The sequence below is a fragment of the Cucumis melo genome, chromosome 4 (genome assembly GCF_025177605.1).
Source record: "Cucumis melo cultivar AY chromosome 4, USDA_Cmelo_AY_1.0, whole genome shotgun sequence".
In the NCBI taxonomy this organism is placed as follows: Eukaryota; Viridiplantae; Streptophyta; class Magnoliopsida; order Cucurbitales; family Cucurbitaceae; genus Cucumis; species Cucumis melo.
In genome coordinates this window covers 26,799,300-26,824,021 of record NC_066860.1, presented here as the reverse complement: position 1 = coordinate 26,824,021, position 24,722 = coordinate 26,799,300, and the positions used below count along the sequence as shown (strand labels likewise).

Sequence of the window (24,722 nt, the reverse complement as noted above, 5' to 3'; positions counted from 1 at the left end):
TTGGACTTTGGCTGACATTTTTCTTTTTGCATCGATAAAAGTGAAAATTCTGTTAGTATCTAATCGCATATAAAAGTTTAAAATATTTTAAAAATAAGTAAAGCTTGGCACATAATAACTATATGATTGATCAAGTTGTCGGTGGATTGCATAAAAATAAGTTTAACAAATGATGATTAATTTGTCTTTTAACTTTCTTTAGCTTTACTTGGCGAATAAGCGAAGAATGTCACACCCCAACCTCTAACCACTCTTCTATTATACTTAAAAATAGGTTGTGACTTTTCTTAAGAGGAGATTTGAAGCATGATGTATGAGAATGAAATATTTAAGAACTTAGTTAAGGAAGTTTTGAAGTCTGAGAATACAAATGTCTTGTTTTGAGTACATGGTTTCAAAGGTAAGCCTATGTTTGGAGTAATGGTCACTAATACTTGGGCTGGAGTAAACTATTTTTTTTATCCTATATTATAGAGTTGATGATTATGTTTATTTTGTGTATAGCACAAAATTGATAGTTTATGTTTTATTATCTAAGCTTGTTTAACATGCACGTAGCTGTACAAATTAAATGTGCTAAAGTTTTTTCTAATAATCTCACTCAGAATTTGGATTATCTATGGATTATTTTGTATGAAATTTCTATGTTATCCATCCAAACTTGATCTATGTCATTGCATGTATTACTGAAACTAGTGATCAAAGAAGGTTTAGTTATAAGGGTAGTGACAATACCTTCCTTACTTCCATGTTGATACAAGAGATAAACCACATTGAACTCAATTATTTAACTAACACATGTTTATGAGCACTTAAGATTTATGTGATTTAATTACAGAGTGTACAAACATAGTCCAAGTACAATATTGTTAGACATATTTTATATAATAATTGTAACGACCCAACTCCCTATACTGAATCGAAGTCGTTACTAATTATAGAACAAGTGGTTTAAGTCAAAAATTTATTAAAAACGCATAAGGTTTAAGAAATTTTATTTATGAAAATTTAAACAAGGTAGTTATGCAAAAAGGATGTAATGCGTTCTAAAGTCCTACTCGGGCCCTATCTACATAAAAGATGATAAGTAATGAAAAGTACTCAAACTCAAATACGAAAATCTGAAATAAAGATAAGCGGAAGCAGTAGTCCCTATGGCCCTCCACGGTCACTTCGGGTCGCTCGCCAGCTTGCCCTTGCCCTTGCCTCGTCCTCTACCTGAAAACATAAAATGAAGAGAGTGAGTATAAAATACTCAGTAAGGGACCCACTACTAGTCCCACTAGGTGCCTGTTAACTTTCTGTCAGAGTCCTGTAACTGGTACCCAATCTCTGGCACGTTCCCGAACACGTGCAACATGCGCCCCCGTAGGAACGTAACTCTGGTCTTCGGTGCCCCGGGGGACACCTAGGACAGTCGGGATGCGAGGACCCCGTCGAGTCACTCGAGTCATATCTATATCCATGCTAGACCGGTGTCCCGTCGGACCACACAGTCCTCAATAGGTGGTGATCCCGAAGGACACCCATGCAGGTACGACTCTAACAGATTAAGCTAACAGGTACCCTCATCGCAGTATACACACACATGGCATCAGCATATAACATATCATATAAATCATCTCTACACTCTCCGTCTCGACATTCGTCGTATAGTCATAACAGCTCTCGCCACACATAAGAGGCTATGGTATAACCATATCGCCATTTGCATCATACTAACATTTATTTCAGGCATCGTACTGTCTAATCCTTAACATGAAAAATTGGAGCATACATAGTCTCATACTGCTAAACATGAAGCTAGTAGTAGAATCTCTTACCTGGAGATTTACTTGTCGAGTCCTAACCGCGAGGCAGTACGCTTTCCAAGCGACGAGGTCCTAACTGTTTAATATGCCAAGATTCGTAATTTGGTCACCAACAACTAACGGTTCAAGACTCAGTTGAAATGACTTACCCTAGAAGGAGATTGCAGTGCTCAAGCCCCTACTGAGGAAATCCCCCGCTGCAGCAGTTACTTGGTCCTAGACGTCCCTTAAGGAAAAATGATCTAATTTAATTCCAATTTAAATTATCTAGTGCCCAAAATATTGAATCTTGCTGGATAATGCCAAAATAATTGATTTAATTACCAAAAATTAGGTGGAAGGACCCAAATTAGGCTTGGCGGCTCGGCTGGAAGGGGACAGGGACCGGCTCGGCTTGGCGCAGGCGCGGCTCGGCTCGGCACAGGGATCTACGCGTGCGGCTTGGCTTGCAACGGGAGGGAGACGCGGCTCGGCTACGCAGAAGCGCGCGGCGCGGCTTCACACGCGGGCGCGGCTCGCACGCGGATTCGGCTTCGGGTTCGGACGCGGGTGTGGAGCGGCTCCGGGTTCGGGTTCGACGGCTGGAGGCACGCTCGGCGTTGGCTGCTGGCTTCAGTCGGCGCGACGGCGCGACGACTGGCTGACGGACGTTCCGGCTGCGTCAGATCTAAGCGGCTCCTTTCGGCTTGATCGGAGCGGCGCGACGCGGCTCGGCTATCCTCCCTAGATCGGAGCGGCGCGGCGTCGGCTGTCCTCCTTAGATCGAAGCGGCGCGGCGTCGGCTGTCCTCCTTGGATCGAAGCGGCGCGGCGAGTTCCAGCTTCGGCTGGCGGCTGCTGGTTCGGCTTGCAGACGCGCGGTGGATCGACTTCGGGTGGCGGCTGCGGGTTCGGCTGTGCGATGGATGCCCGGCGTGCGCGGATCGGCTTGGACGGATTTCCGGCGCGGCTGGGAGGGTGGTTCGGCTTCTACTGTGGCCGGCTCCGGCGCTTGTGCTTGAAGCTGGCGGCGGCGCGGAGAGTGGCGGCGGCTAGGGTTTTTTTTTTTTTTCCTTCTTTGGGGAGATGAGGAGTCTCACGTCTCCCAATGCCTCTTTTTAAAAGAATTTAAAAATAATAAAAGAAAACAATAAGCCCTCTTTTCTCTCTCTTCAATTACCCTCTTTTCTCTCTCTTCAATTAAGCCACCCTTGACCCTTTCCAAGGCAAATGATTAATTTGCTAATCCATTAATTAGATTATTTCACCCCCTAACTTCAATAAAAAAAAAAAAACTAACTTTAGTTTAATAAGGGCTTCCCAATTATTTCCAATAAAATAAAAATAAAAATAATGAAATAAAAAATGATACTTATTATCCTAAACAAATAAGGATTCCCAACCTTAATTACTCGAGAAAATCAAAATGGTAAGGTTCTTCCAACAAATTTAAAATTCCCATAACCACACTTAATATTAATGACGATGGACAAAACAAAAAGAAATAACGAATTTGTTGGGCGTTACAATAATACAAATAGTTAAAGTATGGATGTGTATGTGGATTAATAATTTATCAGTTATTTTATTAGATTGAATCCTATATATGATCTATTCAATTAAGACCTAAATTTTTAATTTTGTATGGACTAAATGGATAAGAATGAGTCCTAAATTGATCGTGATTTAATAACAATTTTAATTGAACTGGTATATAGGACCCAACTTACCCAATAGGCAAAAACAACACGCATTTATCTTAAATCACATTTAAGGAAATGTACCGAAAACTTTCTGAGTTTTAATCGAGGGAGACAACCGTCATCTTAAAGTTATCACTATCATTAATCTGTTAATAGAAACCCATACATTAATTATTCAAGAGGATTGAATTTATTCATTATAGATTTAAAACAATTATGTTAACATTGATGTTGTTGAAACTTTTTAAATATATGTACGGATAATTAGTTGCTATGATATGAAATATTATTTTTCTTTTTAGTTATTAGGATTGAGGGGGAAACGAGCATTCTAATGTTTAGTTTTCATTTGAATTCTTTATTAAGAAAAGTATTTAATTGAGATTAAAATAACTAAATGGAGAATAATTCTCAACCGTAGCAAAATTTTCTGAGAGAATCCCTTAGTCTGATCCATGAAATTCAAATCATGGAGAAGTTTTTTAGCGACAAAAAGGGTAAATAGAGATGAGAAGGAAGAGGGAGCTATCTCAGGTGCACACCTCATGGATAGCATTCCTAATTCTCACATCTTCAGATCTCTTCCTCTATTATGGTTATCTCATCTTTCTTAAATGTCCATGGGGTAAGATTTTACTTTTTTTTTTTTTTTATCTCTCTGGGTTTTCTTTTATTATCTCTCTCTCTGATTTGGCAATTTCTTCCTTTATTTACATCTATTTTGAGTATAATATTGGTTGAATGTATCGGGAATTGAATTCCTTTTGCATTGTGCTTCTGCAGGATCTCATCTCACAATATCTAGACAGATTTGATGGTATCTTACTATTTTTTTTATCTCACAATACTTTTATGGTAATTCATCATTTTCATCACGATTTCAGCGATCACTAGGATTTCAGTGAAATCTTATCCCTAGGCCACACCACAATGATGAATAGGCTTATTCAAGAGACAGTTTGGTAAGAGATTCAACTCCTACCTATAGATCATGTCGATGGAGATCATGCCAATATGACTGAACCACTTAGTTCAGTTTGGCAATTAAGGAGAAGCTCAAACTTTGTTTCAATCCCAACATCCTTTCCTAATCTTTCAACAGCTGAGAGACTTTTCCTTAGATCTCCTACATAATAAATAAATTAGCAGTTGGAATATCGAATGAAGCTTCTGTGTAAGAAAATTCTCAAGAGATGAATAATTAGTAACGGTGGTTTTCAGTATGATATTCATCAACGAGCACAAGTTTCTTCATTGGTTTCACACCAATTTACTGGTTACAATCTTACAGAATATTTAACTCATAATCTTGCAGAGAAGCTTTATACAACCATGTACAGAACGCAACTATATATATATAATTGATCACACAGCAGGCTGCTGATGTTCTAAAGAATCAGCAGGCTGGGATCCAAGCCACCAAAAGAAAAAAAGAAAGATGAAACAAACCCTACTATTTCATTGGGTCTCGTTAATATAGGACCCCTGAACCTTTACAACCAAAAGCACTCATACTAAGTATAGGATATGGGCGGGGTCAGCTTCATCCCGCATAGGCATTCTCCTTGGTGACTTGGCCAGACGAATTGAGGATAGTTGAAGGAAGAGGAAGAGGCAGTTCCATATCCGAACTTGAACGTTCTGATTCCAAAGTTCTTACCCCTCCCACCGTGGCGGGGATGGGGATAGGGACGTCTTCTGCTGGTTTAGGTGTGTAGTTGAAAGACAATTCTTTGTTGGCGGCAAGTGCCACCAGATCTTTCTCCTCCAACCCTTGCGTGGGGCCAAGGCAGCATCGATCTGTGTTGTGTTTGGCTAACGCATCCTTGAATTTCTTAATCTGTGAGATTAGACCAATTTTTCATCAATAAATTTATGGAGAAACAAGTGCTTTAGCAGAGAAGAAAAAGAAAAAGGATTTCGATACTCGTGAGGCTCAGACAAAACCGAAAAACAGCTCGATAACAAATAAATCATTTCAGATGTGGTTAAATGAAAAATTAAAACCGATAGGTGACAGGCCAACATTGATGAAAGGACAACAATACTGCATAGTACATACTCCATTGAAATGCAGTATTGTACCAAAACCCGAAGTGAGGAAAAATCATGAAAAACATGCTTCTTTCAAAGAAGAGACGTCCAAAATAAAATATTATGATCTAATCATCTAATAACATTACAACAGCAGAACACTTCCAATCTATTTAAGATTTCTTACCGTTGCATTAGTGCAGCTAAAGCTGCAAAGACGACCTTGAGCGCCTCTGTAAAAGCGGAAGAAGGGAAGCACATGGACACCAAGACTATAACACATGGATTTGTGTTCTTCATAGTTCACTTGCAAAAATTGGATATCAGGATACATCTCAGCAAATTGGCATATCTGCGTACAATATACAAACTTCAGGGCCAAGAAAAACTTGGAAGATAGATTTTTCTAGACACTAAAGAACGAGAAAGACCTTCGGGTGAAGAGCTTTACAGCCACCACAACCAGGGGAGAAGAAATCGACGATAACAAGTTTATCCCCAGCATTTAAAAGAGAATCCACGAGATCATGTGCACCAGTCACCTCTTTCATATTAGGTTGTAAACCTTTTTCCCACCATTTCTGAGCTTTTGGAATCCGAAAGCCACTCTATTGAATAGCAAACAAAAGGGTTAATAAACAATATACATAATCAAGTGCTAACCGAATTGCAAAAGTGGGATTCTCCCATAAATGAAACACCAACATCGGAATTTATCACTACATATCCCAGACAAGAAAAAGGATTAAAATACAGAAATATAAAGGCATACAGCAACTATTTCAGCTCACAAAAACCCAAATTACAACCATGAAGAGACAGCTGAGATTCCCAATCAGAATCAAAATAAAACATACACAGAGAAACTAACAATACAAACAAAAGTTAATAAATTTAAAAACCCTAAAATCCGACAAAATTCAAGGGCGTTAAGAGATTAAAATTAGACATAGATAGCAGTACATACATGGGAAATCGTCGAAGATCGTGGAGGAGAAACAGAATTCCTTTCGGTAAACTCAATTCTTCTGCCATAGGCATAACTGCTAGAAAACGGCCCCGTGGTGGATGGTAATTTCACAGAAATTCGTTGCCAATTAAAGGGATGGGAAGAAGAATCAACCGATTTAAAGCCGGAAAAAGGTAGAGAAAGACAATGAAGATGACGATGAGAATAAGAAGAAGAAGAAGAAGAAGAAGAAGAAGAAGGGGAAAAAGGGGCAAGAAAAGCAACCTTGCTGAGAGCGTCAGCCATTAAAATGGATGAAAAATCTGACGAAATCGAAGGGACTGAAGAAAATTAGGAAGAATTAAGAAGTGGGGTTGGTGGGAAATTGAGGGAAAATGAAGTAGGTGAATAGGGAAGATCTTAAAGGACAAGAAGATCGGGATGGAAATGGGGAGGGAGAAGAAGAGAAGAAGGAAAAGGGAAGGAAAAAAATAGAGCGGTTTGAATTGGAATGAGGAATTTTGGGAAAAGTGGATAAGAGGAGGACGCAACGTCGCATTGGATTTGGAGTTGTGTGGATAAAAAAAAGTGAAAGTTCAAAGACACGTGGTGCTAACTTCTGTCGCCACGGAGACTACATAATGGATATTATATTGTCTCTCCAATTTCATAAAATTTATTTTTTAAAAATATTATTGGTATCCATTGTAATTATCCTTGTATGTATTAATTTATGTTAAACTCTCTAATCTTATGTAGCTTTATTATAGTTTAAATATGATATTTAAAAAAATCTACATCAAGCATGTAAGGATTGGGTGGATTTTGGGTATGATAATTTTGAAGAAGTAGGATGAAAGTAGGTAGGTACCACCTAAAGATGAAGTGGTTAATTCTCTTAGATCCACAAGATTGAAATGGATGATATTGAGGAACAAAACAATGTTAATAATGTTGCGTAATGATTATTGGCATATTATAGCCCATTGTTGAGTCCACACACGTGTAAACTTGTTGTACAATTGTAAAAGTAGTGTGTTTCAACAAGCCAGCTCATTGTGTGTTCATCTGGCTATAAAATGGAGAGGGCCAACTTTACCCAATAATTCAATTCACACAACTTTTCACATCCTTTCTTCTCTTTTGACTAAGCTAATTATCTAACTATTTTGGTGGAACAAAGCACAAAGCACAAAGCTAGGTTGTTTGATTCTGAAATCTAGTTTTGGTTTTATTTGTTTCTGATAAATGTTATTATTGGATTTTAAGTGAATTCAAGTAAAAGAATTTGATAAATTTGTAGATTTGATTTGGGGTTAAAAGTTGGTAAAATGATTTGAATACAACCACACTCATTTATTTTTTAATTACTTTTGATGTAAAGTATAACTCTTATTAGTAGAAAAATAGAAGATTAAAACTAATATTATATGTCAATTGAGCTAAACTTGTTCTAACAAGTGTAAAAGTAGAATGATTAGTTATTGTTACTTTTAACTACAGTAAAATATGGTTCAAAGAATTTAATTTAGGAGTGATTACCATTGATGGCTAAGAATAATAATTAAGTATGACAACATTTTTAAAAAATTACAATTATAATAAAATCTACTGATATACTTTTCTCATTGTCTATTAATGATATTAATAGACCAATATTTGCAACATAGTCTATTAGTGATAAACTTTTATCATTAATAGATTTTGACAAATTTTGCTATATTTTTAAAATTTTCAAAATTAATTATTTTGAATATAATTTTTATATTTGCAAATATCTCTTAATTTAAGATGTGTTTGGTTTAACTTTTTAAGTTTTTAATTTTAAAAATAAATTATTTAAAAAAGAAAAGTCAAGTGTTTGATATGTCGATCTACTTGAAGTAGTTTTTTAAACACAAGCAAAGTGAGGTTTAATAAATTTTATAAACAAATTTAAACAATTTTTTTTTTCAAAAAGAAAAAAAATGTTTATTCTCAAGGGACCTTTTAGTATAAGATTTCAAATGATTATGTCTCTTTTGGAATTTCTCAATTCAAAAGTATACTTTGACATCTCTTCTCGCTTAAATCTCTCAGTATTTTGCAATCGTTATCAAAGTTTACTTTTACCTCTCTTTTTACTTTAATCTTTCAAAAAGTATTTTGTAATAGTAATTAAAGTTGAGATGGAAATTAAAGAAGAGTGAATATACTTTTTTAAGAGTTATTTTATTTATTATTTTTCACTTTTTTTAAGAGTTATTTTATTTATTATTTTTATAAAAATAATTATCATAAATGATAAAAGTATTTAAAATATTTATAAAATATGATCAAATTTCCTATTCTATTAATAATATAAGTTTATTAATGATATATATAATATTTTGTTATATTTTGTAAATATTGTTGGTTGATTTTAAGATTCTTATTATTTTGTTTACACTGTTAAGAATGGTTGGAATTAAACCTAAGTTAAAAGAAAGATCAAATGTAGAGATATGATCCCTAAAATTTTTTTGGCATTTCTTTCACATCAAAGAGACCACAAGAAATTTATGTCGAATGCCAACCATAGTCTTTTTTTGCACCATAGAAGGAAGGGCCAAAAAAGACTAATGCAAGAATACCCATTATATCAATTGGACCAACCAAAAGAACCAAACATCGTTAACCGAAAGCAAGATGGGAAAGAGCATATTGCTCACTCCTATGTACATTCTGAACCATTCAATACAAGAAAAATAGTCTTGACCTAACATATAAAATGGATGCATTTAAACCTCTAATTTAACGAGTTTGCTTACTAGAGTTAACATCGGGTCAAAATGAGTTTGATTTGACTACCATAAGGCTCGTACCGTCTAGTTTAAAGTTAGAGGTTCAATACCCTTGTTTTATGCATTGTATAAAAGAAAAAAAAGAGTATAAATTGAGTTTTTATGGTTAATTCACGATATTTGTGTCTCAAACTTCTAAAATTTTATCTATTTAATATTTGTGCTCTGATTAAAAGGTTCCAATTCTTTGACTTTGTTTTTAAGGTAATTGTCATGGATAAAATTTTTAAGGTTAATAATTAAGCTTGAAACGACATTTTCAAAAAATTGTAAATATAGCAAACTTTATTATTTTAGTGGTATAATTTATCGCTAAAATACTTCTAATATGATCTATCCCTTATAGGCTTTAAGATTCAAATTTTATTAAGTTTGCGAATCTTTTATTTAGTATTACATTTGCTAATACTTTTTGTCTGATTTTTATGTATTTTACGAGTGAAAATAATCCATGGGGTTTTAATTAGAATGGGAATATTGGAACATTTATGGTCTTTCTCTCAACTTCACACAACTCAAGAGTTAGTAGGTGTTTTGTGCTTAGCGCTGAAGGGCTCTAATAACGCCAAACATTCTTAACATTACATACAACAGCATGAGCCTAGTTAAAATCATAAATCAGCTTTGAAGTGGGGTTGTAAAAGAAAATTCCAAACAAGAAGAATGGACATCCTCCTGATCAGGGGGTCTTCCTTGAAACCCAAGCCAAGCTGAAAATTCAATTTACTGAAGATTCAGTTTGTTTCAGTTTGATTCAGTTTTGGATTTAACTACAAAACCGAATCATGAACATGCTAGGCCTCCAATCACTCAAGTTTACAAGAGAAGGGGTAAAAAGGGGAATTCCACCTAGACAGCTTGGTAGTTAGGATGGCCAGTGGTCCTCAAGACACATGGCAGTAGGAGCATAGGAATATATATAGGAGCTTTTTGTATTAGGGTTGATCATCTTTGTCATTAGGCATTTTGTGTGAACATTGTTCATGGTGGAGAGTGCAGCCCTCTTATTTGGCTGAGTTCCTTTTGGTTTTGTTAATCTTTTGTGGCTGGTGAACTGTTATCCCATTTATCAATATAACTACAGTTATACTCTCCTTTCATATATATATTTCTCTGTGAATTCTGCTGGAGTATTAATGAATTGTGTGTGCTGTTTGGCTAATATTGTTGTAGGTGGAAAGGGAGCTTAACATTGGTATCAGAGCCATTCGACATCCTGGGGAGGTGGAAGAAAATGACGCAAAAACTAATCGAAGAACGATTGGATGCTTCGAAAACTGAGATTGAAGCCATAAAAAAAAAGGTTCAACGAATACCTGTCCTAGAGAAGACGATGGAGAAAATGCACGCCATGTTAACCGAAATGTATGAGGATCGCCAAAGACAGCCGGGCAGTTCAGAACTGACCGGAGTGAGTACGGGAAAATGGAAAATTCGAACGGAAGACGTGGCCGACGGAGACGAGGAAGGGGAAACCTCTCTGAGTTTAGAACGGGGGGCAGGACAAGATCGAATAAAGTTTAAAAAACTGGAGATGCCAGTTTTTAATGGAGAAGACCCAGATGGATGGATTTATAGGGCGGAGCACTATTTTCAGATGCACCTTCTGAATGAGCAAGAGAAGTTAAAGATAGCTATAGTCAGTTATGGAAGGAAATGGATTGTGCTGGTTCCGTTGGGCGGAGAATAGGAAACGCTTCCGATCGTGGAAAGAATTAAAAGAGAGAATGTACAACCATTTTCGTAATAGAGAATATGGAACGGGTTGTGCGCGATTCTTAGCCATAAAACAAGAGGAGTCGGTGGGAGAATATTTGCAGCGATTTGAGGAGTTGTCAACGTCGTTACCGAAAATGGCCGAAGACGTTCTGGTAGGGGCCTCACGAATGGGTTGGACCCGGTTATTAGAACCGAATTATTTGCAATGCGGGTCGTGGGCTTGGAGGACATGATGATGCGGCTCGATTAGCTGAAGAAAAACTCGAGATAGCTAGGGCTTCGCACGACCCCTACGTTAAGGATGGTAAACCGGCCCAAAAACACGCGCCAAAAAATTTGGAAACCTCTTCGACTAAAATAGTGACGTTGGCCGAAAGGATCCCTTCGAGTCTAAACCAATCAAGCAACTCACAGAACGGCGCGACAGGGATGGGCAGACGATGGGATACCGATTTTCGAAGGTGGACGGATTCTGAACTGCAAGCACGACGTGACAAGGGGTTGTGTTATCGATGCGACGAACCATTTAGCAAAGGCCATCGTTGCAAAAACAAAGAACTTCGCCTCTGTGTGATCGTGGACGATCTAGAAGATGTTGAAATGGTGGACAGTACGTACAAGGGAGAGATGGTGAAAGTCAGTCCGGTGGTAGAGTTGTCTCTGAACTCCGTTGTGGGGTTGACAGCACCGGGTACGTTCAAGATAAAAGGAACAGTGGAGAACCAAGAAATAGTGATCATGGTGGATTGTGGGGCTACCCATAATTTCATCTCCTTGAAGCTGGTAGAGAATCTAAAATTACCGTTGGCGAAAACAACGAATTACGGGATCATTATGGGGTCCGAAAAGGCGGTGCAAGGTCGCGGAATGTGTAAAGGTATCACCGTGGATCTGCCTATGATATCCATAGTGGAGGATTTCTTGCCGCTGGAATTGGGTAACATAGATATGGTGCTGGGGATGCAGTAGCTGTAGAAACAAGGAGCAATGACAGTGGATTGGAAGGCCCTCACCATGACCTTTGTTGTTGGAGATACTAAGGTAATCCTAAAAGGGTATCCTTCGCTGACCAGAATGGAGATATCCTTGAAAGTGTTAGTTAAAACGTGCCAACCGGATGATCAGGGATTTCTAGTTAACTTCAGAGCCATGGGCATTTCCAAGGCAGACCGGGAATTAGTAGTGACAGATTCCGTGGAAGACTATCAACCAGAATTTGAACAGCTACAACAGGAATTCAGTGATGTATTTGAAATGTCCGACGGTCTGCCCCTGATGCGACGAATCGACCATAGGATCCAGTTGAAAGAAGGTACGGATCCCATTAACGTGAGGCCATATCGCTACCCACATGCCCAGAAAAACGAGATTGAAAGATTGGTAAATGACATGCTGGCTTCAGGAATTATAAGACCTAGCACCAGCCCGTTTTCCAGTCCTCTTATCTTGGTAAAAAAGAAGGATGGGGGATGGCGGTTCTGCGTCGACTATCGCGCTTTAAACCGAGCAACTGTACCGGATAAGTTCCCTATTCCCATGATTGATGAGCTGCTGGATGAGTTAAGTGGAGCGAGTATCTTCTCTAAAATAGACTTGAAATCCGAGTACGGGATGAAGATGTAAGCAAGACAGCTTTCAGAACACACGAGGGTCATTACGAGTTCTTAGTCATGCCCTTTGGCCTCACCAATGCGCTTGCAACATTTCAAGCACTGATGAATCAGGTTTTTCGACCTTATTTATGCAAGTTTTTGCTGGTATTTTTTGACGACATTCTGGTGTACAGCAGGGACGTGGAAACACATATGGAGCATCTGACTATGATGTTTCAGTTGTTGAGACAACATTGCTTCTTTACTAACCTGAAGAAATGTCATTTTGCGAAGGATCGAATCGAATACTTAGGCCATTGGGTGTCGGCCAAGGGAGTGGAAGCTGATTAGGAGAAGATTAAGGCCATGATAGAGTGGCCAATACCGAAGAATATACGGGAGCTTCGGGGTTTCTTAGGGCTGACTGGGTATTACCGTCGGTTTGTGGCAAAGTATGGCGCCATTGCTACTCCACTCACGAAGCTAACCAAGAAGAATAATTTTCGTTGGTCAGAAGAGGCAACGAAAGCATTTGAACAACTTAAAAGAGCCATGGTAACACTTCTCGTGCTAGCATTACCTGACTTTCAGCTGCCCTTTGAAGTAGAAATCGACGTTAGGGGTTGTGTTAGCGCAGAACAAAAGGCCAATCGCGTATTTCAGCCAAAAACTATCAGAAACAGCTCGAGAAAAATCTGTTTACGAAAGGGAGTTGATGGCCATAGTATTGGCTGTGGAAAAATGGCGGCATTACCTTTTGGGGCATCGATTTGTGGTATATACTGATCAGAAAGCGTTGAGACATATTCTGGAGCAAAGAGAAATAATACCCAGTGTGCAAAAGTGGCTGATGAAGCTGATCAGATTTGACTTTGAAATACGCTATAGAGCTGGATCCGAAAACAAAGCTGCAGACGTCTTGTCCCGTATACCATTTGAGGCTGAGTTAAATGTCATTACTGTCCCCTCCTTGTTGGACATTACAGTGATCGAAAAAGAGGTACAAGTGGATGAAAAGTTGAAGGCCATATTTGATAGAATTGTGGCGGATCCGAACTGCGTTCCCCGATATACGGTTCGCCAAGGTAAGCTGTTTTATAAGGGCAGATTAGTTATTTCGAGAACTTCGAGCTTCATCCCTACTATATTACACACTTTCCATGACTCGATCCTTGGAGGACATTCCGGACAGCTACGCACTTACAAAAGAATAGCAACTGAATTGTTTTGGGACGGGATGAAGAAGGACATCAAACAATATGTGGATCACTGTCATGTTTGCCAGCAAAACAAGGTCCAAGCGTTATATCCGGTCGGGCTGTTACAACCTCTCCCTATTCCCAACCGTATTTGGGAAGATATTTCCATGGATTTTGTGGAGGGCCTCCCACGTTCCAAGGGATTTGACACGATATTGGTGGTAGTTGATCGCCTAAGCAAATATGCTCACTTTATTACCTTGGGTCACCCATTTTCGGCTAAAATAGTGGCTATGGTGTTCATCAAAGAGGTAGTGCGCCTCCATGGATATCCTCGCTCGATAGTATCCAACCGTGATCGAGTCTTTTTAAGCCACTTTTGGCAAGAGTTATTCCGTTTACAAGGGACTCAACTAAAACGAAGCACGACATACCATCCCCAAACAGATGGACAAACAAAGGTAGTGAACAAATGCTTGGAACTTTATTTAAGATGTTTGTGCCAAGAAAAGCAAAAGTCGTGGAGTGATATGGTGGCATGCACTGAATATTGGTACAATACCAATTACCAATCGTCTATCAAAAGTACCCCTTATGCGGTAGTTTATGGTCAGCCTCCTCCTCCCATCATTTCGTATGGTCAAACTGGGACAACGCCAAATGATTCGGTGGAGCATCAGTTGCAATCTCGAGATGAGATGTTGAAAGCGTTGAAGCGACATTTGCAGCACGCCCAAGAAAGAATGAAAAAATTTGTTGATATCCATCGTCGGGACGTGGTGTTTGACATTGGGGACAGGGTATACTTAAAATTGCAGCCTTATAGACAGCAGTCAGTAGCGAAAAAACGCTGTGAAAAATTATCGCCAAGGTATTTTGGACCATACACGGTGTTGGGAAGAGTGGGAGAGGTCGCCTACCTGCTGGACCTTCCGGAAACTGCCAAAATACACCCCGTCTTCCATGTATCGCAACTTAAGAAAGCACTAGGAGACAAACATCCAGTTTATTCGGACGTCACAATGATAAATGACCAAATGGAGTTAGTGTTGGAACCGGAAAACGTGACCCAACTCCGCTGAACGTGATTGGGAATATTTGGTACAATGGAAGGACCAACCAAGCCATGAGGCAACATGGGAGTCCTACGTGATGCTTCGACATCAATTTCCAAATTTCCACCTTGAGGACAAGGTGGCTCTTCTCCATGGGGGTATTGCTAGGCCTCAAATCACTCAAGTTTACAAGAGAAGGGTAAAAAGGGGAATTCCACCTAGACAACTTGGTAGTTAGGATGGCTAGTGGTCCTCAAGACACATGGCAGCAGGAGCATAGGAATATATATAGGAGCTTTTTGTATTAGGGTTGATCATCTTTGTCATTAGGCATTTTGTGTGAACATTGTTCATGGTGTAGAGTGCAATCCTCTTATTTGGCCGAGTTCCTTTTGATTTTGTTAATCTTTTGTGGCTGGTGAAATGTTATCCCATATATCAATATAACTACAGCTATACTCTCCTTTCATATATATATATTTCTCTGTGAATTCTGCTGAAGTATTAGTGTATTGTGTGTGCTGTTTGGCTAATATTGTTGTAGGTGGAAAGGGAGCTTAACAGAACACTTGTCCCAATCCAACTTGTTCAAAGTGTTGATATTCTCTTTTCAAAAGAAAAAAACTGAAGGTAAATATTATAAGGACCATCGTTCTCCAAGAATATTCACATTATTTGATTGTAGAATCTCTTTTCAGAGATCCTACAAATTGTTTAAAACACAGATACTTGGAAACATTCAGCAAAGCATTAACCAACTTCATATGCATAAATAGTTCTAATACAAATGCAGGACACATAAAACATATCCTCGGTTGAGCAAAGCTTGATTGTGAAACAGCAGCATCTGGATCATATGGCAGCCTCCCTGGCAATATTTCTTGTTGAGGGCAAACCAGCAACAACATCTTCCTCAATCCCACACTCATTCGTTCCTCTTCTTATCTTGAAGTAGCCATCCTAAAAATTTAAATTTAAATCCATTATAGTTAGACAGACAGAAAGTACATTCAGAACAAGCACAGCACGCTTATGTAAAAGTTGCTTTGTAACAAATAAATTTGACCTTTAGTTTTACTTTCTCAAAAGCTTCACGGTAAACCACTTGAACTAAAAGCACTCAACAAATGCTTTCACATAGGGATCTTTAAGTGGTTTTGACTTTTTTCAAGAGTACTTTTACATCAGAACCAAACATAATTGAGTTTGATGGTTTTCTTTGTAATTGAAAAAAGTGTTTTTAGCCATGTTAAAAGTACTTTCAAAGATAACCTTATGACGAAAAATCTAAAAGTAAACAAAACATCATAAGAACTTACCTCGCCCCAGCCTCTGTTCCACTGATTCGCCAAAAGCTGTGACAAGAAAATGGACGTGTTATGATTATATCTCAACAACATTGGTGACAACAAAGAGTTGGAAAGTAAAGGAAGAGGAGGGTATCTCAACAGACCCAATAATCTTCTCCATCATCTGTTGTTCCCCATCCAATAAGCTTCACAGCATGCCCTCCCATTACATCGCCGGTAATATATTTGTAAACGCCAGATTTATAGTGAGCAAAATCCTGTATATTGGTACAAGAAGCATTGCTTTTACAATTAAGATCGAGATAAAAGAATATTCGCAGCCAATAAATTTTTACCTATGAAACATTATGTGATTATTTTCAGAAATCTCTCAAGAAATGCCAACAAAATCAAAGGACAAAAGATATGCAGATTGTTGCCCAGCTTATGCGCTGATTTTTCAAACATTGATTATGCCTCTAGCCTAATGACCGCCATAAGCAACAGATGGTGTTACCTTGGGTTCTACTTTAATTCCTAGGGTTTCCAAGAAATCAAATTGTTGTTGTAATGCCATGTAGTGGATTCGAGTACCATGGACTTGCCAGTATTCAACTAATATCGCTTCTGTCTTTACTCTGTGAATTGGCTTTTCTTCTCCCCGATCCTCTATTTTGGTAGGGGTGAAACATCTCAAAACTTTGGAGTTGTACTGTGAATTCCACCATTATGAGTGATTTGTTCGTGTATGAAGTGTGACTATTGGTTCATTTTGAGTTAGGTGTTTCCATAGGGAAATTCTAGTTCTTCTGGAACACATTTTGAGCGGGTGGTGTTTCCATAAGGAAATTGTAGTTCTGTTGGAACCCATTGTGAGCTGGTGGAGAAAGAACAGACAAACAAAGAAGTAGAAGGATATGTTGCCAACAGAAGACAGAGATTCTATACCGTCTTTACATGAATTTTATGAGAGGCCTGCCTCTATCAGTGGGTAAAGCTTCCGTACTATTTCTTGTAAACCGTCTTTCTAAATATGCTGACTTACTATCTTTGTCCCACTTCTGCACTGCCATGGAGATAGCTTGAAGATTTTCTGACATGGCTTTACCAAATTTAGAAGGTGTTTAAGTATGAAGTTTGGAGTTAATAAGTTAGGAAATCTTTGTTTGATGTGCAAAGCTATAAGATAGAGTTTCTCGATAAATGTACAAACTTCAATCGTATTTACACCAAGATGTTGGTGAGCAAAACGTTCTCCAATTGTTTTTTATAGGGAGCTTAATTTTAATGTCCAATGTTGGATTGAATTCGTTCCAATTCTATATGGACATCTTTCATTTCAACTAAGTCAAACACGAAGGACGACTGAAGTAGTTCAACGAATCTTAGAACATATTTGAGGAATTTCACAATCCCAGGCAAAAGGAATTGGTAAAATGGATTTTATGGGCAAAATAGTGCTATGAGCTAGTATTCCATTGTAAAGAAGACTCGATTCACAATAGTTTATGGCAGAGATATTACAACACTTCTGCATTATATTCAAGGCTAGTGCTGATAGATAGTCTGCAATAAGCGCTACATTAATTCAATGAGATGAGATCCTATAAAACTTATCATAAAAGCTTAATCAAGGATGAAAAAGTTCAACGGCTCCAAACATTAAAAGGTATTTCCAAAATTTCTAAACTATAGACAGCAGACTGTAGTTTCACAGGTTGCTTCCAACGCCCCATGTCTGAGAATATATCTTGTATTCCCAGCTCAAAAATAAATTCGGTAACATCAAACTACACAGATCACATTACTACTCAGGCATGAAGAGTACAATGATCTCATTACTCCTCGTAAAAGCTTAATTATTTTAAATAAATAAAGAGAGAGTATTAAAAAAGAGAATCTAATAATAAGATTCAAACACCATTTCGATTCCTATACTTTGTTGAAGTTTGTTAAATTTTAGTTCTTGTATTTCAAATGTCTAATTTTATTCCATTTTTTTTTTCAAAAAAAAAAAACTGAACAATGATTAAAATGATAACAATTTTTAAGCAAAAACTCCAAGGGGAAAAAAATAGAAGAGAGAGAAAGAGTATTTAAAAGAATATTTATATTATTGTCGTTAAATTAATTATATTAAAAGAAAAAAAAGAAAGAAAAAGGAAGAAGGATGGTAACCCATGGTGACACTATTCCCACCCATGGAAGAAGGCAAGGGAGCGAGGGCTTCTACTCTAGCCGCAACCAAGGGTTGGGCTTAGGATGGCCAACCCTTTAAACAAACATCCTAGTTGTGAAGTTGAATGGTACTTGAAAGTCTTCAACATAAACTATGGCCATGTGATTTTAGTTTAAAGCCGTTACTGTAATCAAACTTCTAAATCTTTGGTTATTAATACGTAAACTATATCTATAAAGCATGTGTACTTGCTAAGCAGGGATGCAAAAACGATATATACACACTACATAAATTTTATCCAAAAGTTTGAACACATTAAAGCAAATGCAAAGTAAGATGATTCACTTACCTCATACACTGTGAAGGAAACCTCGACTGGTCCATTCTTATAAACTTCTGCCATGATATCATTGGGATCCTTTTTAATCCTATAAGCATTAACACCATAGTGCTTTGTTTTTCTCCAAATCTGGTTCTTATCTACACAATGCCTGACACATCTAGGAGTAGGATATGCAGGTTCACAGCCAGGGTGAGAACAACCAGTAGTGTCAAAATATGGATCACACTGTAAGGTTTCACAAAGTTATTTACAGCGTTTATCAATATCAAAAGCATAAACTTCAAGAGCCAAATGTTAAGACATGACCAAGAAAATTTCAAACGACAAGCCTTAAGTTACTCATGGAGTGCCTTCTCCAATTAGCTACAAAAGTTACCTGTTCAGTAACAACTCCATGACGAACAAAGTATCGCCATGCAGAAATTGGGTAACCCCCATCACAGCCATCACCACACATGAAGCCACAGCATGCCAAAAGGTCATTAACAGACAAAGTAATGTTCTGAAACAAATATTATATTTGATTACCAGTAAGTAGGGGAAAAAATTATGCTACTTAAATATTTATACTATAGTGAACAAGAATAGCAATGCAGTTAACAAACCATGTCAAAATGAATGCAGAATCGATCTGAAAGTGACTCAACAGCACCAAATGCCCAGCAAGAACCACAGTGCCCCTAAAACGTAACATAAGGACGGGATGAGAATTTTCATAAATCATAATACAGGAGGAATTTAAAAAAAAATAATGGAAAAGAGTTACCTGATCTTTATGAGGACATTCATCAGGAAATTTTGATATTAAAAGAGGAAAACGTCAGAATGTTTTTATTTCAAAATAGTCTGAATTCTATAACAGTAAAGTGAGATGAAGTAATTAACCTAGAATGGTTCCAATGCTGATACACTGAGGCCAAGCTTCTCTTGCATCAAAGCTTTTTGGCAACCGTAAAGACTTGGGATGGGATAAAACAGGGGTACTTTTCAAATCCTTTTCAGGAGTTTGTTTGACGCCAAGCAGGTACTTGAATTGGCTAACCTGGATAATAAACAATAGTGTCAAAAGATTAACAAACAAGAGAAGAGTTCTTACAAAAATAAACGACGAGAGCGCTTAGTACAATTCAGAGGAAACAAACCAAATGACAAGTTGACAACCATCAATAATAGAATGAAGTTAATCAAGTTGAAACTTACAGAATAGTTCGAAAAACGTGGGTTCATGGTAGCTTTCCAGCCAGCCTGTGGGTGTTCGTTTACATGCCGAACGATAGACTCCTGCAAGACATCGTAAAAACTATTACAGGCGTTTCAAATTATAATAACAACAATGTTTTACAATAGAATAAAGAAAATGAAGTATTCATATGGGGCATAGTTCAGGTTAGAAATGCTTTAGGTAAGTTAAACAGGCTCTTGATAACTCAACCTCAAAAGATTATTCAGATAAAACAAATTGAATATATCCAGTTCAGAACAATAGACCGGTAGGTAAACCATATTTAATTAAGAAGGATAATTGTTATTATTATTTTATTAGTATTAGACGTCAGAAATGAAGTTTAAAATTATTAATATTCACATCTAAATGAGTTAGTACAATTTAAAAGTCATTATCAAGTAAAATTTGATAACAAAAGAATACATATAGATGCAATTTTAAAAACTGAAAATCCAAAGGGAACGAGATGAGAAAGTGTTATAAATTTTTTCTTCAAACCGATCAAAAGTCATCGTTAATGAATTGGGTTACGGAGATAAAGGGATGAGTGTCACTGTCTTAGAACTATTGAAACAACAAACTTGTGAAAACAGAAAAGTAGTACCTGAAGAATATCAGCATCGAGTTTGAACTTTAGAACTTGTTCCTCTGCATGGACCTGCTGTCAACGGAGTAGGCAATATATTGAATAACAATTGAAAAGGATCAGGTAGATTCTTATAACAAACAATATCTTCTTGTGAACACTAAAATGGCCAAAAATCAAACATGTTACAGCAAATATTGTACAACGATCAAATCGACTAAATAACAACAATAGGAAAAGAATTTACACTTATTGTTGAAATTGCAAAGTGGTGAACGTTTTCAGATACTTTCTATAAGCCATGTTGGCAGAGCCAAGGGTTTTCATATCCTTAGTAGTTGAGCAAATGTTTTGTGTACTATAGATTTAATTCCACAAATAGAAAATACTCAGCTCCCTTATTCGCCCTAGATTAATCCCATAGATTCACACCACAGCTTGAGAGTTGGTGAAAGGTGGAATTCCACCGATATAAAAACAACAATAATAAACTGAAGACAAGAGAGATAATGAGTTAACCTTTATAAAGTTTCTCGATTAACATTATAATAGAGATTATGATGTAAACCCCAGGACGTAATAGCTTTCATCTAAATCAAATAGCCTATTCCATTATATATATATATATATATATATATATATATATATATATATATATATATATTCAAACTAAACAATCTATACACTCGACTACGATCACCTCCAAAAATACAGGAAAGTTGAGAGCAACAACAAAACAAGAGAATTACAGAAGAAGGCAGAAAAGAATAAGGAACCTCACTCACCTGATGATGGAAGGTACAGACGGCAGCCAAAAATAGCAAGGAAAGGGACAAATATAACTGAGATGATGCCATTTCCTTGCTATTTTGGAAGGGCGAAATCAGAAAGAGAAACAGAAACAAAGGCGATGAAAATGGAGGAAGAAGAGAGAGTGGGTGGGGAAAATGGGAAGAGATGAGTTCCGTATAAAAAATGGAGTGTTAAGATTTGGGAGAAAGGACCAATCCAGACGTTCCCTTTGATTCAACGTCCGAATTAACGTCATCCATGTTCGCACGCCATGCTGCTGCCATCGGCGAACAACAGAAATTCACTTTCTCGGGCTTCACAATTATCTTCGTAATAGCCAAGAAGATAAGATATTTATGGAAAATGTCAATTTTAAGATTTTTATTTTATATTTTTGGAAGACCTAAATCCAACCAAAGTCCCCAAAAAATGTGTCGATTAATTTTTAAGAAATTTAAGGATTAGTTTGTTTTAATTTTTTTTTTCTTTTGTTAAATTTTACAAAAGTTTTTTAAAAAATAAAACAAAGCATTAAAATATTTAATAATTTCGAAAACAAAAAAACGACATGCTCACGATGAAAAATATAAAAAATGTCCACGTCAACAATTGTGCTTGATACATATTTGATTTGTACATTTAGATTTGATACATAAATCGTTTAAATTTCAAGATGTTTTATATTTAATATATAAACCAAATAACAGTTTGAAAAAATGAAAGAAAAAAAAAACGGTGAAAACAAAGTCAAATCTAAAACATTTTAAAAAATACAGTCACTCCATTCTTCTATTTTTTACTCGTACCATAATTTTAACGCTTACTATATTTATAAATAGTTCCGGTTTAAAAAGAGTTTTCTAAGATATTTTATTTTAAACTCATTATCAAATCAATTGTAATAAAAATAACAATTTTTATAAATATTATTTTCTATTCAATCCAATAGGTCATTAATTTATTGGTGTTGACAAAAACTTTTGAGTATACTATACGTTTATAGAACGGTCAATATCAATATGGGTAGATATTTTTTAAGAAATCATAATTAAATTATTCAAGTTAATAAATATATATGCTATGTCTTTCATTTATATAAATATATTTTTATGGCTTTTAAAATAAGTTAAATGTTTATTATTTATATATATCAACATATGTAATATTTTAATGTTTATTTTCTTGGTGTTTACATATATATTTATATAATACAACGAAAATGTTGATTTACTCCTATTATATTTTAAATCTTATCTAAAAAATTCGTTGCCAAATTGGTGGAAATGGTACATGGAAATTAATATCATGTTCTTTACTTTTTTATTTGTTATTGCAAATTTTATCTTTGAAATCAATTTTTATCTTTAGATTTTGCAACTTTGGTCCTATGGGACATTTAAAATATATATCTATTGATCACTGATTCATGTTAATTGGGATCCACTCTTAGAGATCGTTGATTTTGTAAGAGATTCTCATCGAATAGACATTTTGACTATCATATTTGTTTTGCGATATTATTAGATACTCTGATATATAAAAATTTTCATCGTTTGAAAGACATCTTGAGAGTTTTGATGTTCTTGAATAGAGTTTTCGAAATTCTTATATTGAAGGCATCATTACCTTACTTTTTTACTTTTATTCCTCTAACATATATAATCATAATGGTGAGAAAAACAAACATAACTCTAGAAAAACAAAAAATCTAAACGATTACCATACAAAACTTAAGTTCTTGTTTTTACTTTTAATCGAAGGTGTAAATTGTTTCCTCCATGTAATTGTATGTTAGGTCTTTTACTTTTCGTGTTAGATATAAGTTGTATCAACTTATCAAATCTTATGGTCAATTGGAGAAATTTTTTGTAATTAATTGGATATAACCTCCTATACTTATTCAGTCTCAATAATAATAGTAACATTGATACAATAGTAAACTGTGAGGCCTCCCATAATACATACATATAAAAGAAGAAGCAGAATGGTAAACATACATGACAGCAAGGATAAGGAAAAAGGAAGAGAATGATCGTGCACTGTGGGGCCCACGGGAGAGAATTTTGGAGAGCCTATATATAGGATGTATTGGGAATGGGAGAGGTAGGTTAAATCTGGGTATTACTTGGTAGGGCGGCTGTTGTAGCTGTAGACATACCCTATCTGTAGGGTGCAAGGGTGGTATGTTTTCTTTTTACTTCTTTGTTTGGAATATTATTCTTTTTCCTTCTTGTTAAGTTTGTGGATGTATCTTTTGGCATTATAAATATATAAGATACTGAGTGCTGCCTCTGTTTTGCCATTATTGTTGAATAGAACCGTCCTTACTTGTTAGTATTCTAACAAATTGGTATCAGAGCCCTTAGAAACTGGGGGTGTTCACGCGGCAAATGGCTCAGCGACAGATGGAAGAAAGGGTGGATGGAACGGAAAAGGAGATCATGAGCTTGAAAGAGATGATGCTCGAAATGAAAAAGGCAATTGAAATGCTAGCGGATGAGATGAAGGAAAGCCAAAGTTATAAGGAAAAAGAAGAGTCCGGGACTTCCGTCGGATCAATGATGAAAATGAAGGGAAAGATGGAAGAGATGGAGTTGATGACTGAGAAAAATGTAACTTCGATAGATTGAAGCAAATACAAGAAGCTCGAGATGCCGATGTTTTTGGGAGAAAATCCGGAGTCATGGGTGTATAGAGCGGAGCATTTTTTTTAGATCAACAACCTACCGGAAGTAGAGAAAGTAAAGGTGGCGGTAGTAAGTTTTGGCCAAGATGAAGTAGACTGGTACCGCTGGAGTAACAATAGAAAGAAGGTAGAATCATGGGAGGATCTTAAAGGCAGAATGTTTGAATACTTTCGGGACTCAAGACAAAAGAGCTTAGGGGCGAGGTTGATTAGAATCCAGCAAGAAGGTTCATACAACGACTATGTGAAGAAGTTCATGACATATTCAGCACCTTTACCATACATGGCAGAGAGTGTACTGGTAGACGCCTTTGTGATTGGGTTAGAACCATCATTACAAGTGAAAGTTATCAGCAGGCATCCCCAAACATTAGAGGTGTGCATGAAAGAAGCACAATTGGTCAATGATAGAAACTTAGTCTTAAAGTTGGCTAGGATGGAACAAGGGATAGCGGAACTGGAAGGGGAAGGTTCTTCAAAAGGCAGAAAAGTAATAGAAAATGAGAGAGTAGTCCAACGTAAGACGGATTTCCAGATGAAACAAATTACTATACCCAGTAAGGAAAATTACACCAAGGCAGGACCGCTTGTCAAGAGGCTGTCGGATGCAGAATTTAGAGCAAGGCTGGATCGAGGGCTCTGTTTTCGGTGTAATGACAAGTACTTTCCAGGCCATCGATGCAAAACCAAGGAAAAAAGAGAATTGATGTTCTTTATTATGAATGAAGAATAAGAGACTGAGGAAGAAAACAGCAAGGAC

At 36.7% G+C, this 24,722-nt stretch overlaps 1 protein-coding gene, 1 long non-coding RNA gene and 1 pseudogene across 2 annotated transcripts; 1 reads left to right on the top strand and 2 right to left on the bottom strand.

The window, feature by feature from the left end:
- Positions 1-3,950: 3,950 nt before the first annotated feature.
- On the top strand, positions 3,951-5,333 carry LOC127149055 (uncharacterized). Its single transcript, XR_007820283.1, has 2 exons — positions 3,951-4,117; positions 4,276-5,333. It is a non-coding gene; the product is annotated as an uncharacterized LOC127149055 (long non-coding RNA).
- LOC103502978 (thioredoxin-like 1-1, chloroplastic) lies at positions 4,691-7,027 on the bottom strand. Its single transcript, XM_051083791.1, has 4 exons — positions 6,494-7,027; positions 5,958-6,134; positions 5,714-5,878; positions 4,691-5,332 (listed from the first exon to the last, which is right to left on the bottom strand). The coding sequence occupies exons 1-4, from the start codon at positions 6,779-6,781 to the stop codon at positions 5,036-5,038; spliced, it is 927 nt and encodes a 308-aa protein (XP_050939748.1). The 5' UTR covers positions 6,782-7,027; the 3' UTR covers positions 4,691-5,035.
- An 8,487-nt stretch (positions 7,028-15,514) lies between these two features.
- LOC103502979 (cathepsin B-like protease 3) lies at positions 15,515-21,607 on the bottom strand (annotated as a pseudogene).
- Between the last annotated feature and the right edge of the window lie 3,115 nt (positions 21,608-24,722).